General features: G+C 35.9%; 2 protein-coding genes across 2 annotated transcripts; both read right to left on the bottom strand.

Moving 5' to 3' along the window:
- Positions 1 to 205: 205 nt before the first annotated feature.
- On the bottom strand, positions 206 to 6,980 carry LOC127812665 (uncharacterized). The gene is made up of 4 exons (XM_052353161.1): positions 1,343 to 6,980; positions 897 to 1,262; positions 753 to 810; positions 206 to 661 (listed from the first exon to the last, which is right to left on the bottom strand). Exons 1-4 carry the CDS (start codon positions 1,553 to 1,555, stop codon positions 639 to 641), a joined length of 660 nt encoding a protein of 219 aa, XP_052209121.1. The 5' UTR covers positions 1,556 to 6,980; the 3' UTR covers positions 206 to 638.
- A 5,994-nt stretch (positions 6,981 to 12,974) lies between these two features.
- Positions 12,975 to 15,243, bottom strand: LOC127812534 (non-specific lipid transfer protein GPI-anchored 7-like). Its single transcript, XM_052352950.1, has 3 exons — positions 14,803 to 15,243; positions 14,280 to 14,324; positions 12,975 to 13,279 (listed from the first exon to the last, which is right to left on the bottom strand). The coding sequence occupies exons 1-3, from the start codon at positions 15,113 to 15,115 to the stop codon at positions 13,182 to 13,184; spliced, it is 456 nt and encodes a 151-aa protein (XP_052208910.1). The 5' UTR covers positions 15,116 to 15,243; the 3' UTR covers positions 12,975 to 13,181.
- Between the last annotated feature and the right edge of the window lie 351 nt (positions 15,244 to 15,594).

Here is a 15,594-nt window from a genome sequence, read left to right as displayed (position 1 = left end):
TGAAGGATAAGTCCAATCGGACAATTCACACTTCACACTTATGCGGACCGTGAATAGTTCGATCAGACGCATTAAGATTCCAATCAATCGGGCTATACAATACATAATAATCGTCCGATCAGGCTATTCAATACTGTTCCTGTTTGAATTAATTAACAAACACAATGCTGTCTCAATACATAAATAACGAATAATCCGATCGGGCTATACAATATATTGTTCCCATTTTAATGAATTGACAATAACACAATACTGTTTCAAATTTACAAAAATCCTCCAAATTTAAATTCGTCCCAATTACACAAATCTTCCAAATCTCCGACACATCCAAATCTCAAATGACATAATTACACAACTGTCTGAAATTACACAACCTAAATGACATAATTACCAGAGTCCAAATTTAAATCACTCACCGCGGATCTTGTTGTTGTCTTCTTGGCCTTGGCCTTCTAGATGCAGCAACTTCTGATGCAGTGGATGTCTGATGGGATTGCCCTGTTGGTGGTGGTGTAAATGACTGAGCTTGTTCTTGAGACGCCATGGGTTGTGATCCACTAGTTGCTTGAACTTCTTGCCATTGGGAGTTCAGCAGATTCCTTGCCGCTGCAGATGTTGATGCAGATCCACTTACATATCTAGCTCATTTTTCCCCTAGCATCTGAATGGGAAAGAAAATAAATAGAAGATTATGATTAGATAGCCATTATAAATGCTATTACATGGGCAAGCTTAGAATAAATAGTATGTACCCTTGCATAAAAAATTGCCTGATTCTAATGAGAACATCAATCTGTAGCCTTGATTTGCCTATATAAGTCAAGGTGAAATATCATGTGTCAAGCTTGTATTGCAAATAATGAACATAATGACAAACTACCACAAAAGACACAAACCTTCCTTTGATCTCTTGTTGTTTGCCTTGTTTGCCTTGATGAGGCCATTGCTAGGGCGGTTGCTGTGACATTAGAGGCAATACTTGCTGAGGCACTTGCAGTGACATTAGAGGCAGTACTTGCTGAGGCACTTGCTGAGGTTGTAGCTAGGGAACTTGTTGCGGCTATTGCTAAGGCACTTGTTGTGGCTGTTGCTGAGGCACTAGCTGTGGCTGTTGATGGGGCGCTTGTTGTGGCTATTGCTGGTGCGCTTGTTGTGGCTGTTGTTGAGGCAGTTGTTCTTGATCTTGCCGAGGAACGTGATCTGCCAGTTGTTGGGGCTGTTGCTGATGCAGTGGATGTGGCATGGGGTCTGCCTCTCTTGGCCTATATTGTGATAAACATAGAGTAAACAAACAAACAAATTAAATATGTCAAAAAATGAACGTGTAATTAGACTTTCATACCTTGGGAGGTCTTGGTGCTGCCGCCTTGTCCTTATTTGGGCAACCCCTCTTATTGTGGCCAGTTTCCAAGCAGTGTTGGCATGTCATCTGCATGCCATGCCGACCGACCACATCTTGCCTTTCTTCAGTGTCTTGAACATCTCTCTTTCGATTCTTTTTAGGTCTACCAAGCATTTTCTTATATGGGGGGGGGGGGTAGTATAGGATCAACATCTATCCTTGGCCACATTGAAAACCCATTCAATGGCTCCAATGCATATTGTTATGCCTTAAAGAATTCTGATTTTCTATAATACCAATCTACATAGTCAACAGGATCATGCTTCATAAAGTGTATACAGGCCAAAGCATGGGAGCATAGGAGGCCACTTAAGTCCCACTGTCTACAAGAGCATTTGTGTTCATCTAGATTGACCACATATCCTTGGTCTGCAATGCTAACTTGGAACTTATGTCCCATAGCAGGTCTCATAATGCAATGCCTTGTCCCCAGTTGTGCCCTTTCCAATGTATCCCTGATCCTTGGACAAATTTCATCCGAACATGTATTCATCATCTCTGATTTATCATACATTCTTTCCATTAAAGATGCTCGAATCCATTCTAACATGTCTATTATTGGCAAGCATCTTGCCTTGCATATATAACCATTGAAGGTTTCAGATAGATTGGAGGTTATAACATCACACTTGGGCCAAGTACTAATGAATGCCTTGCAAAAACTTTTTGGGTTCTGCTTCATGAAATCTTCATGTGTAATGGCATCCAACGCTTGCAATTCTTCCATGCAGCTAGAAAAACCTGCCTCATGGGTTGTATTAACTGACCTCTAAAACAATGACTTCAATTCCTGCCCCTTGTGTAACTTTTTCCAATTGGCATAAATATGCCTTGCACAATTCCTGTGCTCTGTGTGAGGTACAAGATCCTTTATTGCCTTGGCAAGACCCTTCTGTTGATCACTAATAAGTGTTAGGCCAAGTCCATCAACAATATTAATTTCCCCCAAAAAAAATGCTCTAAAAACCATGTCCAACTGTTCTCATTTTCCCCCTCAACAACAGCCCAAGCAATAGGAAACATCTGATTATTCGCATCCCTCCTGATTACACTCAGTAAGGCCCCTCCTATTAGGGTATTCAAAAAGCATCCATCAAGACAAATACACGGCCTACAAGCTGCAATATAGCCCTTCCTAAGGCCTAAAAATCCTACATACATTCTTCTGAACATAGGCTGCCCATTAGGTCCAAAACTGTCTGTCTCAAATTCGAAGTTGCCTTCAGGGTCAACCCTTTTCAGTTCAACCTTGTATCCATGGAGTTTTGCGTAATGAGAATCCAAACTACCCCTAAGCATTTTGAGTGCCTTCGTCCTTGCCCTATAGCATACCTACTTCGACATAGTTAGTGCATATTTGTCCTTCATGTCAAGGGCCATGTCTTCTACACCATAAGAAGGATTTCTTCTGAATGTTTGGAGGAATTCTCTAGCTAACCAGTTCGAATTGGCCTGCTTATTTGTTAGACTTCTAAAACAATGATGTTCAGCATTATATCTTCTCACCACAAATGTCCTCTCTCCTTGCTTCTTAGCAGCATAGATGCTCCATGGACAGCCACTTGTGCACACCCCTTCGACACGTTCTTGACACGACCTCTTCCAGCTAATATTGAACCCACTGCAAATTCCATATTGCTAGACACATTCCTTAAACTATTTGGCATTCTCAAAAAGCATGCCAATTTTGAAATTAATTGTAGTGTGGTCACAGCGTGGGTTATAAACCAAAGGCTTTTTTTTCTTTTTTTGTGCGCCTAACAAATCACTTTCGGCACTGCTGCATGGAGTGTCAAAGCCTTCCTCATCAGACTCCATGTATTCACTAAGGTGTCCTTCATCCTCTTTCAAGTCAGAATCTACACCTAGCCCTTCACCATTGTCAACAATGGTTGATTTAAAGACTCTCTTGTTATTCTGTGTAAGAAAAAACTCCTCATCATCGGTCTCACATTCCTCGACCCAGCTGTCATCACCACCAATTGTATTTATATCAAAATCCTCATCCTCTTCAATGGCCTCCTCACTGGTGTCTGGTGCATTATGTGCATCCTTTATAGCTACTTCAATTGGTGCTTCATAATGAACACCAACCTCAGAATCCTGTTGATCCTTATGTACATCAACATCGTATCCTCCATCCTCGCCCATCTCCTTCCCACTGGACTCACCTGATTTACATTCAATGTAAATCTTAAGGAAACTAAACTCTATTCCTTCTTGCCACATCCTAAAAACTTCATCATCAATATGGACTAAGTTTTGATTATCAAAAGACAAATGCATGTTCTTAAAGCCTATCCTTAATATGTCTTGCATTAAATCTGCCATAACTTGTTTAAATTTATGTTTTTGGATGACCACTTATTCTTTGAACATATATATATGAATGCATGTGGTTCATTCATCAAATTTATGATCATTGTCATATTTTACTCTTGCGACAATCATTTGAATTGAGACAAATTGCTATCCTATTTTTATATGAAAAATGTCTCTCTATCTTAAAACCTCTCGTATAAGTTTAAAGGGGAGTCTTTTTCAAAAAGAGTCACTCTATTTGCTTGAAATGATATATTTCACTCTTATATTGATCATTTGATGTATATGCCTCTTTTATGATGAATCGCTATGCATTTGATCTAGCGCTTTGATTGTTTAAATATGAGTGATTACTTGAAAATGTATAGATTGGCTCTGATATGATCATGAGTTTGCAATATGGTATGAAAATTTTGTTTTGGCATCTCATGAGAAAGGTTTATGTATATGGAATGTGCTCAAATGTTGATATTAATAATGTCATCTTAAGGGGGAGCTATCTCTTTTTTTTTACAACTATCTTTACTTAGTTATGTTTCTCTCCAATTCATTTCTATTGAAAAGATTTTGGTTTAAGGGAGAGATTATCTATTTTAAGATTTGTGAAATCGTTTGAAATATTTTTATTTCAAAATGAAGTTTTTCAAACTATCGTTGGGGGAAAGTTAAAAAAAGGGGGAGAGATATTATCTTTTGGTTTAAGGAGGTTTCTATTATTTTTTTTTTAAGTATTGCCTTTTTGATTTATGACAAAAAGGGGGAGAGATTTGTGAAATTGATTTTAAGTTTTGTCATCCTCAAAAAGGGGGAGATTGATGTTCTACCCTTGTGCTTAGTTTTGATGATGAAAAACATATGTTATTAAAATCCCTAAGTCATGAATCAAGGTGGTGGTTTTCAACAAAAATCAATTTCAAGTGCATTGTTAAAATGAAAACCAAAAAGATTTATGATTTTCTATTTTAGTTAGAGATTTGCAAAGTCAAGTTTTTAGTCTTAAAAGAATCTCCTAAATGATTTTCAAATTAGCTTTGAAGTCGTTGGTCAACATAGAGCTAAAATTGTTCTAAGGCAAAAGACCAACTTGAACACAAATGTGTTTGATGAAAATTCAATCTTAAGTATGAAAAATCATTTATGTAAATCTCATTCTTTAGAATAAGCTTTCATATTTTGAAACATGCATGAAAAGTTTTGGTTTGAAACTTAATCGTATGAAAAATCCTTTAGTTCATGCATCATGTCTTGAAACTCGTTTTGATATCGCTTCAATATTTTTCTAAGTCTGGAAGCCTAGCACCTTATAAGGAGACATATATGAAAATGGTTTCTTTTTAGAAAACTAACTCCCGGTAATTCAATAACTAACATTCATTAGTGATAAAATGATTTTTAACGAATTTTTCAAGAGATGAAAAGTGTATATCTTGGAGGTGATAAAATCGCAAAATCCTAAGTTCCTACTAAAATCCAAATTCTACTTTTTTATTCTTATGGATTTTGATTTTTTAGATATTTTTATTGAATCCAAATGGGGGGTACTTTCTTATTTACATTTATGTATTAAAGTAAATGGAAGGTAAATATGTTGTAATGTTTTCAAAATTCATTCTGTTGAAAATCTTCTTCATCTGTCGACTGTGTGCTTCAATCTGTCGACTATGCATAAGGATAGTCGACTATGCTTCTTCAATCTGTCGACTATATCTTGCATCTGTCGACTATTTTTGTGTCTGTCGACTATTGTGAAAGGATAGTCAACTATGCTATTTCATCTGTCGACTATTTTTGTTCTGTAAATTCAAAATTTTCTTCACATTTTTGCAATAGTCGACTATGCTCTTCTTTTTGTCGACTATGGCTAGTTTTATTTGATAAAATAGTCGACTAATCTATTTGATCTGTCGACTATGTGTTTCACAGAAAATTTCAACGGCTAGTTTTTGGCGCATTTAATGCTCGCCCAACCACCACAACGGTCGGATTCTTGGATCTATCTACCATCAACTATAAATATGGGTTGGGAGAATCGATTGAAGGTTGTTGGAAAACATTTAATATCTTCAACCATCGAGCTTTCATTTTACATCGAGCGATTAATATCTTCTCTCTCTATATTTACATTTCTGAGGCTTTGTATACACTGTTACATTCATTGTAAGCCTAAATTTATCAGTTGTAGAGAGCTTGTAACTAAGAGTTTGTACTCTTAGACTCTCATCTTCACGATTACTGTAATTGTCCTAGCGTAAGCTAGAGGGCCCATTATATTGGGAGGTTTGTAAGTTTTTCCTAGTCACGGACTAGAGGACCTACTCGGGTTGAGTAGGGGGTTGATAGTGAATTTGTTTCAAAATCCTTAGTGGGTAGCTAAGGTAGTGGATTAGGCTTGGAAAGCCGAACCACTATAAATCTTTTGTCTTCTGTGCTTCCTGTTTTTATTTGTTCATGTTAGCATTTTTATCCCTACTTAATTCATTCATTCATTCATAAGATTTCATATTTACTTTTCACAAAACAAGATTGTTTTTACACGGATGATATCTCTGTTTCTCTACTTCAATTTTTAATATAACCAATTCACCCCCCCTCTTGGTGTGTGCCATAGCACCTCCTGTTCTAACACAATTCCCCATAACCTTCCTCCTTACACTTCACTACAATATCTTGATAGTACATTTCAGTAATATTCTTCCACCCCCCAATAAAAATGTACCACCTACATATGTATGCAGTGGACCAGGAGTTAATTTCCCACCAACCCATACCTCAACAGGGCAACTGTTAACAAAAAAAAAAAAGAAAAATTAAACCCCCTAATCACTGAAACATACAATGAATCACCTAATCACTGAAACATACAAAAGCATTCTAATTAAATTAAACATAAGTTAACCAATAAACCCTAATCACTGTTTCCCAAACTTAAAAACCCTAATGCATATCATTGAACTCATAAAGGGCTACACGGAGGTAAAGAATAATACTATTTCAACGGGAAGTAAACAAACAACAGCAAGGAAGCATACGCCGTCTAGAAATTCAGTACGTCAAGAAAGTAAAGAACTTCATGCCGTCCTATAAGAAGGAACACTGATCTTTTTTCATTGTTGGGAGCACGAACGCTACTTCCTTTACGACTCCATTTGGTCATTGTGTTGTCTGGGAGATCTGCAAATCTGTTTCAACCTGTCGATTTCCTTGCTGGGAGCACGAACGTCGCTTCCTACAATTCCTCTCTCCATCGTTCGACTCTTCGTGATCTCAAGGACGTCGCCGCCGGCCTCTGGTTCTTCTTTGTGCTCTTCGTGCTATTTCCAGGGTAGGGTTTAGGGTTTGAATGTCTATGGGTTTAACCACGATTAACCACGTAACTAACATGGTTTTAATTTCTGTTTTGTTTTTTCCTTTTTTCTTGCACAGTAAATATGGGTCCCATTTAAATAGCCACGTAGTGTGCCACCTGTGCAAAGGCACACGCCCGGGGATTCGATTTAAAGAGCTGGCCAAAATTGCAACTAATTTCATAAAATCGGTACTTTTTGCCAAAATTGAAACGATTGGATATAACTGCAAAAACCTGAAAACGTTTGGTTTTTTGGTGTTAATTGGCCTAAAATTACCGAAAATCCTAACTATTGTCTAGCACCCTAAATATATCTTAGCCCGCGCAATATTCGAATTTAGTGTCAAGGAATTTGTCGAGCTTACACATTGACTACGCCATCATGTCTCGCCTTGCATGCTACGCGTAAGTGTATAGTGGAACTACACACCCACTTATAGGCTACAATAAATTAATATATATATATTTCTATATTCACCCATAAACTAGATTTCTTTTAATATAGATAATATTTTCTAAAGTTTCTATTTTTAAAAAAAAATCATATAAATATAAAAATATTTATAACTCAATTGATAAATTTTTAAAAACATAATAATTAATTAATTAATAAATGGCTTAAAAGAAATAAATTGCAATATTCTAGCCTGAGAATAAAATGAATCCATCAGAAATTAGGATTCGGGATAAACCCACGTCATCATCATAAGCTAGACTAGAACGCACTCGGGGTCAGTCTTGCTCGGCCTCAAGTTATCTAATAGGGCTTCGTCCTTAGGACTTCGATCAACAAAATGACTTGCCAGTCATATCGCTAATTCCAAGAGACCTAAAGAGAACCCAAATTAGACTGACATCGATATCCTGAATAGGACCAACCTAACCAAGTCATCCTAGATCCACGGACAAGCGACAAGAAGGGAGAACAACCCGAGTGGGCCAGCCCAAGGGCTGCCACAATTGGGTCAAGTCATGCCCAACACATTAGGCCATCCTATAACCCAATCGGATCTCGCCATCCTAGGCCAAATCCTAACCCGACATGTCCAACCCCAAAAGCCTTTATTTTCTTTTTCTTTATATTTTATTTATTTTTATTTTCTTTCATTTTCTTCTTTTTCTTTTCTTTTCTTTCTTTTCCTTTTCTTTTCTTTCTTCCCAACAGACTGCCGCCGCCAGCGACCACGGCCGGCCGGCGTAAAATGGCCGACCAACATACCGATTCGAAGCCCTCACCACGAACATCAACATATCTCAAAATGAGAACCATCGGACGGCTGGATCTTTATAGATCTAAAAATTAATTTTCGGCCAAATAGAGACGCATTTTGGCCATCGCCATTCGCCGACTGCTAGTCATTTTTCAATGATTGGAGGCTACCACAAGGTGCACAGCACCTAGGTGACTAACATACCCGAAAACAACAAGGATCAAACGGCTAGATTTTCGTAGATCTAGGGTCAACTTTCGGTCAAAAAGGAACAACCTACTACCAATGTCACCGCCCACCGTGGCCGGCGATTCCCGGCGATCCGAGACCGCCATCAAACTCCCTCAAGCAATCCGACCAACATATCCCAAAACCATCAAAATCCAACGATCAGATCTTCATAGATCTGACCTTAAACAACCGGCCAAAAACCCACATCGCGCCTCAATACACACACCCTCGAAACAACAAGAAAAACCGACAAGATCAAGCCAAAATGCTTACTTCTTTGTAGATCGGGGGCTCTTAATCAGTGCAAACAAAGTCGGATCAAAGATCGAATGGATGGATCGCAAATAATCGGCAAAAATCCGAGAGAGAAAGCAAGAGAGAAAAAGAGAGAGAAATTTCTAGGAGGGGGGCTACCCGCGCACCTCCCCTTTCCTTTTATATTTTTATGTTATTATTATTATTATTATTATTATTATTATTATTATTATTATTATCTTTACAATCCACTATCAACCCCTTACTCAAAACGAGTAAGTTCTCTAGTCCGCAACTAGGAAATTTACAAACCTCTCACTCGAATGGGCCTTCTAACTTACGCTAGATAAAATACAAAGAAAAAATGAATATGAGAATCTAAGAGTACAACTCTTAGTTACAAAGTTCTCTCCACAGATAAATAGAGGCTTAAAATGAATGCAACAATGTAGATACAAAGCCTCAAATAAAATAATTACAGAGAGAATAAAATTGAAAGCTTGAAGTGAACTTGAATGCTCGGTAGATAAAGATAATAAATGTTCTCAACAGCCTTTAACGATCATTCAACCACGTATTTATAGTTGTTGATAGATAAATACAAAAATTCGACCATTGTGGTGGTTGGTCGAGCATTAAATGCGAAAAAAACTAGCCGTTATAATTTCTTCAAAAGAGTCTTAGTCCACATATGAAATTGGTTAGTCAACAGAATCAGATAAAATAATAAGCTTGGTCGATAGACAAAACAGATTGGTCGACCTAACAGGACACTTAGTCGACCAAGGCTATCCTACTGTTGACAGACTTAAGGAGTTAGTCGACTAAATTATAATATATGCACTGTTAGTCGACCAAGCTTATAGCTTAGTCAACCAAAACATAAATAAGCATATTGTTGGTCGACAGAACCTATAACTTAGTCGACCAAGATAAAAATACGCATGGCACTTAATCGACCAAGGCTATCCTTCTGTTGACAAACTTAAGGAGTTAGTCGACCAAATCATAATATATGCACTGTTATCGACCAAGGTTATAGCTTAGTCGACCAAAACATAAATAAGCATACTGTTGGTCGACAAAACCTATAACTTAGTCGACCAGATCAAACTTTAAAAAAAAATAAGCAAACTGTTAGTCGACCAACTTGCATAATAAACTTGAAATTTTGTCGACTTACTTTGCTTTAGGATTGAAATAATTTAAGATATTAAAAAAAATATCTTAACAAATTTAATTTGAGTCTTTGACTCAAATGAACCCTTTGACTCAAAATAGCCCAACTTCATTTTTTTTTTTACGAAACTTCATGAAATTGATTTTTGAACACATAGAATACATTTAATACATTAATTCTATATTTAATGAAAATTACATTATTTATCATTATCAAAACTATTTGATCACAAGAGTAAGATATCAATGTAAATATATGCACATATATGGCCTATAAATATATATTATATTATAAATCAATTGTAATTTTAATTTGGTCTTCACGTCTTCTTTTGCTTGAATATATATATATATATATATATATATACATTTATATATATAAATCAAGCATGACCAATTAATTTCTTTTCAATTTAATAATAAGCGGATTATGTCCTTTAGCCTTCAAATTCCATTTTGCAACAGCTTTCAAATCATTTCAAATTGCCCCGATTAATTTCCTTTGTCTTTCTTATAAAAAAATATTCAATATATAAAATCTATATAAACACATATTTTAAGTAGGATAAATAGCACAAGAAAAATTAGATAAAAATATATGTAACAATACGAATGAAAATTATTTATTTATTATTATTTTTTTTAATCATAATTTATTAAACTTTGCCACTAATGTCTTATACATAAAAGATCATTACAAATAAACACCTTAAGACATAAAACATATAAACACCTTAAGACATAAAACATGCTAAGTAAATTAAATGTTAGGAGAATAAAAATATAAAATTACGAGTTTACTATATTTATTAGATACTTGGGATTACCGCCTTTGCGCTGTCTCCCGTCGCTCGTATCTTCGATTTCGGTAGATGAGGTAAATTGTAGGTGAACTTTTGGCTCTTACGTAAGCTGACTATCGAACTCGTGACCTACTACTACTAACGTCAACAAATAATTTGTGGAAGAAATTTACAAGGGCTAATTGTGAAAAAAGAGGAGATGTTAGAAAACATGCGGACGATGTGATAGGCATAGCTCATAAGCTAATGTTTAATGACGGAATCATGAATAATAAGACTACGGTGTCTACAATCATTACTTCTTTATTCAAGTCTTACAATATTATAGAGGACTATTACACCTTAGCTAAATCTGATTGGATAGTTGAACAATCACTACAAAAGAAACTAGGTTTAGAGACAAATTCCATCTCGAAGTGGTTCTGAGATGAAATTAGAAATTAGTCATATCAAAAAGTGTTAGATATATATAACTGCCACCCTAGACCTCCATTGACTTAGTAGATGCAGTTTTATACATAAACCCCAACCCCTATAAAAGGTTCACTAGCGGTACATTCACACTAGATGATATTAGGGAAAGTTTATAATCATAGATTCATTAATGCATCACTCACAGGATGAGACATCAAAGACGGGCGAGACTAAGGAACCCTTTGCCCTAGTCAACCTTGAAGATGTTGACATCCGAGATACCAATCAATTGTAAATGATAAGGAAGGACTTTTATCAAACCAGTTGGTTTTATTATTAGCTATTATGTTTCAATAGTATAGACAATTTCATTTTTCATGTATATTAATGAAAGGTGCACCTCTTTGATGTTGGTTTTGTGTTGGATTTATGTTTTTGTCAAGTTATATATGGAATTGCTTTGTCTTCTACACTAGTTGAAGACATGTTTTTATGAATTCTTTTTGGTTGTTTCGTGATGATAAGGGAAAAACACTCTAGTCAAAAGCATTTTTAAAGTTAAACCATAAATGCTCTTCCCTAAAGCCTTTGGGATCAATAGTGCCCCACACTTGGCATTTGTTGTGGAAATACATAAATGCTTTGGATCAGAGTGTTTATAAGCTAAACCAATAAATGCATTTGGCCAAACCATTTTTAAAATTGAGCCATAAACACCCTCATGACTTAATCGTGTCCATCCTCACACTTGAGAACTTATAAGTCTTGAGAGTTTATGAAAGCTTTAACTCAAACCAATGATAACTCAAACCTATAATCACTCTAAACTAGGGAGTTTATATGGCAAAGATATGAACGATCTTCACTTAGGGCAATGAGTAACAAAGGGTTGACTGTTGATGAGAAGAGTCAGACGCCCTGACTGAAAAATTAAAAATGAATTTATTTAGTGATAATGTTGACTTATATTGTCAATTAATTATGCTATGTTTTCTACGTTATATACAGTAGCTGTGAGCTAGTGGTTCAGAGGCACAAGATTTGGTTTGGCTTCATTCTAATTTGTGGTGGCAAGTTCGAATGTCACTCTTAAGACATAGCACTTTTTCCTTAAAGGGTACTGATTAAGGAGATATAAACATATATTTATATATATATATTGATAAGGTGTATCTATTATGTATTATTTTGAGTTTTTAAACACTTTCATTAGTTGACAATAAATACGTTGTGTTTCAAAACATTTTTTTATCAATCAATAATAGTGTTTGAATGTTAAATATATATGATGTAATAAATGTACCTTATTTAAAAATGAGATATAATAAATTTTACCTTATTTAAAAATAAAAAGTATTAATATCTACTTTAACAACTGCCATAAGTACCTCATTACCATGGTGTGGGTTTAATTAAATTATTAATTCTAATTGAATTGAGATTATATGTATTTGAATCTTAATTGAATTAGATTATATCTATTAGTTGTGTATATGCAGTTGCTTAGGATGTCGTCATTAAAGGAAGACTTTGATTATTGATATTTAATTTGAGAATGAATTTGATTTTGTTTTTGCATTCTTCTTTGCGATTCTGCATAAGAATGAATGGTTTGATCTATCAAGAGATGGCTTCTAAGGGCTGGATTCTGTATAAGTAACTCTTTTCTTTTCTTTTCTTTTCTTTTCATCTCATAACAAGACATTTTCTCAGGTAAAGCCACCAGAACTGCTAGGAAACCAAACCAATATGGAAACATTCTAAATGCAACGTTAAAAAGGAACTCAGTCTAGTGTAAAAGACTTGGGATCTGTGCATGGAGAATTGGAGATATATATATATATGTATATAGGTTGAATAACAAAGTTTGACAATCAACCAACCGAGCAGTAATGGATTGGATTGGATTAGAAACTATATATCTAGCTAGCTCGATATCATACCCCACTAAGAAAACAAATATGAAGCCTCTTTATGTGTGCAAATCTCACTTCCTAACAAGAGTTCAGAGAAAACGTCTAGTACAGTATCTCAGTAAAAGCCCAGAAAATGAGCGTGGTAGATATTCCAATCGATGCAATCCTCATGGCTCCATTCTTATCTTCTCCAGAGCTTGCTGCAGAACACAGCGCCATTATTGTAAGACATTTGATCAAAATTGGTAAATAGCATAATGCATCTCCTTGTATATCATCAAGGTTTTCTGGGAAAGAACGATATTGTCTGTTTGCCAGATGCATATATATATAAGACTATATTTTCTGAAATGGATTTCAACCCCCCATTTCATTACTATTTCAAAGCTTGGATAGCTAGTTGCAAGGTAACCAGAGTTTTTTCAGCTGGTACTCTCGAATCTGTACTACCAAACAAAGTTATTTTCCTGGAAAGTTCGAGGTTTAGGGTAGTAAGTCATTAGTTGCTAAATAGCATGCGAGGTGCAATCTCTACATTGGAAAGGTTTCTTCCCATTGCCTCCAAGAAATAAATCATTTGTCGTAACGTGTTGTTTCTAAATTGTGTTGCCATAAAAGCGCTTCTGTTGCTATTAATTTCTGTCTAAAGATCATTGCTGCTCATGGAAAAATATGCTATATATACCCCCAAGAGAATTAGAGAAACACTTAGATTTGGACATGCAGGAGTTTTTGACAAAAATATGCATCGTTTTTATTCAAGTATCCTCATCAATTTGAAGACAGTTTTTAATTAATGTAATTAAGATTAGAAATTCCAGTCTCCAGACAACCAAACAATTTTTACCCTTTTTGGTTGTAAAAAGAAATCTGAATGGCTAAGGACACAATATACTACCTTCAGATCCAATAAGGATCTGAATGGCTAGCCACCTAAGAAATCGGATACCATCAGTTAAGGAGGTGCCGTTACCCATCATCTCCTCGCTATTAAACCCATGACAGGCAACAAATTAACTATCCAAGACTCGAATTTGAAGCCCTAGTTTCAGGTGGAGGAGTGATTCTAGCGAAACTACCCACCGCACCTTATGTAGTAAACAAGATACAATATCATCAAAAGCGACATATCGTCATAAAGTCATGGTGGTGAGAAGAATTAGGTGCGTAAATAGTAAATAGTTAAGTAAGATCTGTTACCTGGAGGTGTCCCCGATGAGTTGGAAGAGGAAGATGGAGCTGAGGCTGCACAAGAATATGATACCATTAACAAAACATGGTCAAAGCAATCAGCCAATTACTACTCGGTATAATTATAATATTCTCAGAACTATGAGCAAGAAGAAAAATAAATTCTGCATAGATACCAAAGATTAGAGTCACTGTATCCCTACTAGAATTACGGGCACATCAGCTGAGAAAATATCTTGACTTAATATAATTCAGTCTGGATTTGGGACTCTGAAATGAGGTAATTATGGTGATCAAATTTAATGCAGCAAAGCAGAGCATTGTCTCTGTGTTTTAATCCTTTATTTTGAGTACCAGTTTCGAAAATCCCAACTAACTAACTAGTCAAAACAATAATCTTCTATAAACGAGAATGATGAATCCAACATGAAACGAAGACGATTTTCCAGTTCCCACACGCCGATTCCTGGTTGAGTCACCCACTGAGTTCCCTAATCGGAATTTCCAGAACAAGAATCGGAAATACGTGTACCTTTGACGCAGGAGTTGAGGTCGCCGGGGATCTTGCAGCGCTTGGGAAGAAGAAGGGCCTGGTTGAGGTCGATGCCGAGACCAGGCAACAACCCTGAATTGTAGAGATTGCAGAGGCATTTCATGTCGTTGGTAATCGCCTCTTTCAGCGGGTCGCAGCATTTCGCCGGCGGATTGGTCGAGTTCATGTAATCCTGACAGGGCACGAGCTTCGAAGCGCACGTCTCCGTCGCCGATTGCCCCTCCGCCACTCCGGCAGCCGCTGCCGCCAGCGCCAGCGCCGCCGCCATGGCCCAGATCTTGGAATAGCTCATGCTTGTTTGCTGGTTCTCCGCGTGGATTACTTGGCAGAGCTTTCTTGCTTTGGTTTTGGTTCTGCGTATGAAAGAGGAAGTGGAGTTCGTGTTTTTCCAGCACAGAACCACTGGTCCACTCCACAGCTATTAATATCTTACCGTCACGGGGTGGTTATTGGCTGCGGTGCATCTAAATGGCTTCGGAGACATTGTTTTAGTGTATTAAAATGTTTAGGTTGTATTCTCTTTATTCTTTATTTTTTATTTTTTATTTTTTAATTTTAAATTTATTTTTAATTTTTTATTTTGATAGTTTGATTTTAAAAAATTGAAAACGCGTTCTCTTTGTCATTTTAAAAAATTATTTCTCAAATCAGAAAATTAAAAAACGTGTTTTTTTTCAAATTTTGAAAATAATTTTTTAATAATATTTTATTCAATAAATTTGATTATTCAGTAAATTAAAAATATTTAATATTTATAAATTATTAAAAAAT

This window comes from Diospyros lotus, chromosome 11 (genome assembly GCF_014633365.1).
Source record: "Diospyros lotus cultivar Yz01 chromosome 11, ASM1463336v1, whole genome shotgun sequence".
NCBI classification, from domain to species: Eukaryota; Viridiplantae; Streptophyta; class Magnoliopsida; order Ericales; family Ebenaceae; genus Diospyros; species Diospyros lotus.
The sequence above is the reverse complement of the archived record's forward strand: the minus strand, read 5'-3'. Positions and strand labels throughout refer to the sequence as shown.

What these genes read in the sequence shown, in the direction of transcription:
- LOC127812665 (XM_052353161.1), bottom strand. Translation starts at nt 1,555, where the DNA reads ATGTTGATCCTATACTACCCCCCCCCCCCATATAAGAAAATGCTTGGT. An exon ending in CAACAAGAGATCAAAGGAAG is followed by an intron (nt 811 to 896) that starts GTTTGTGTCTTT and finishes TGACTTATATAG; the next exon opens with GCAAATCAAGGCTACAGATT. An exon ending in AGGCAATTTTTTATGCAAGG is followed by an intron (nt 662 to 752) that starts GTACATACTATT and finishes TTTCCCATTCAG; the next exon opens with ATGCTAGGGGAAAAATGAGC.
- LOC127812534 (XM_052352950.1), bottom strand. Translation starts at nt 15,115, where the DNA reads ATGAGCTATTCCAAGATCTGGGCCATGGCGGCGGCGCTGGCGCTGGCG. An exon ending in CCTCAACTCCTGCGTCAAAG is followed by an intron (nt 14,325 to 14,802) that starts GTACACGTATTT and finishes ATTCTTGTGCAG; the next exon opens with CCTCAGCTCCATCTTCCTCT. An exon ending in CTCATCGGGGACACCTCCAG is followed by an intron (nt 13,280 to 14,279) that starts GTAACAGATCTT and finishes TGTGTTCTGCAG; the next exon opens with CAAGCTCTGGAGAAGATAAG.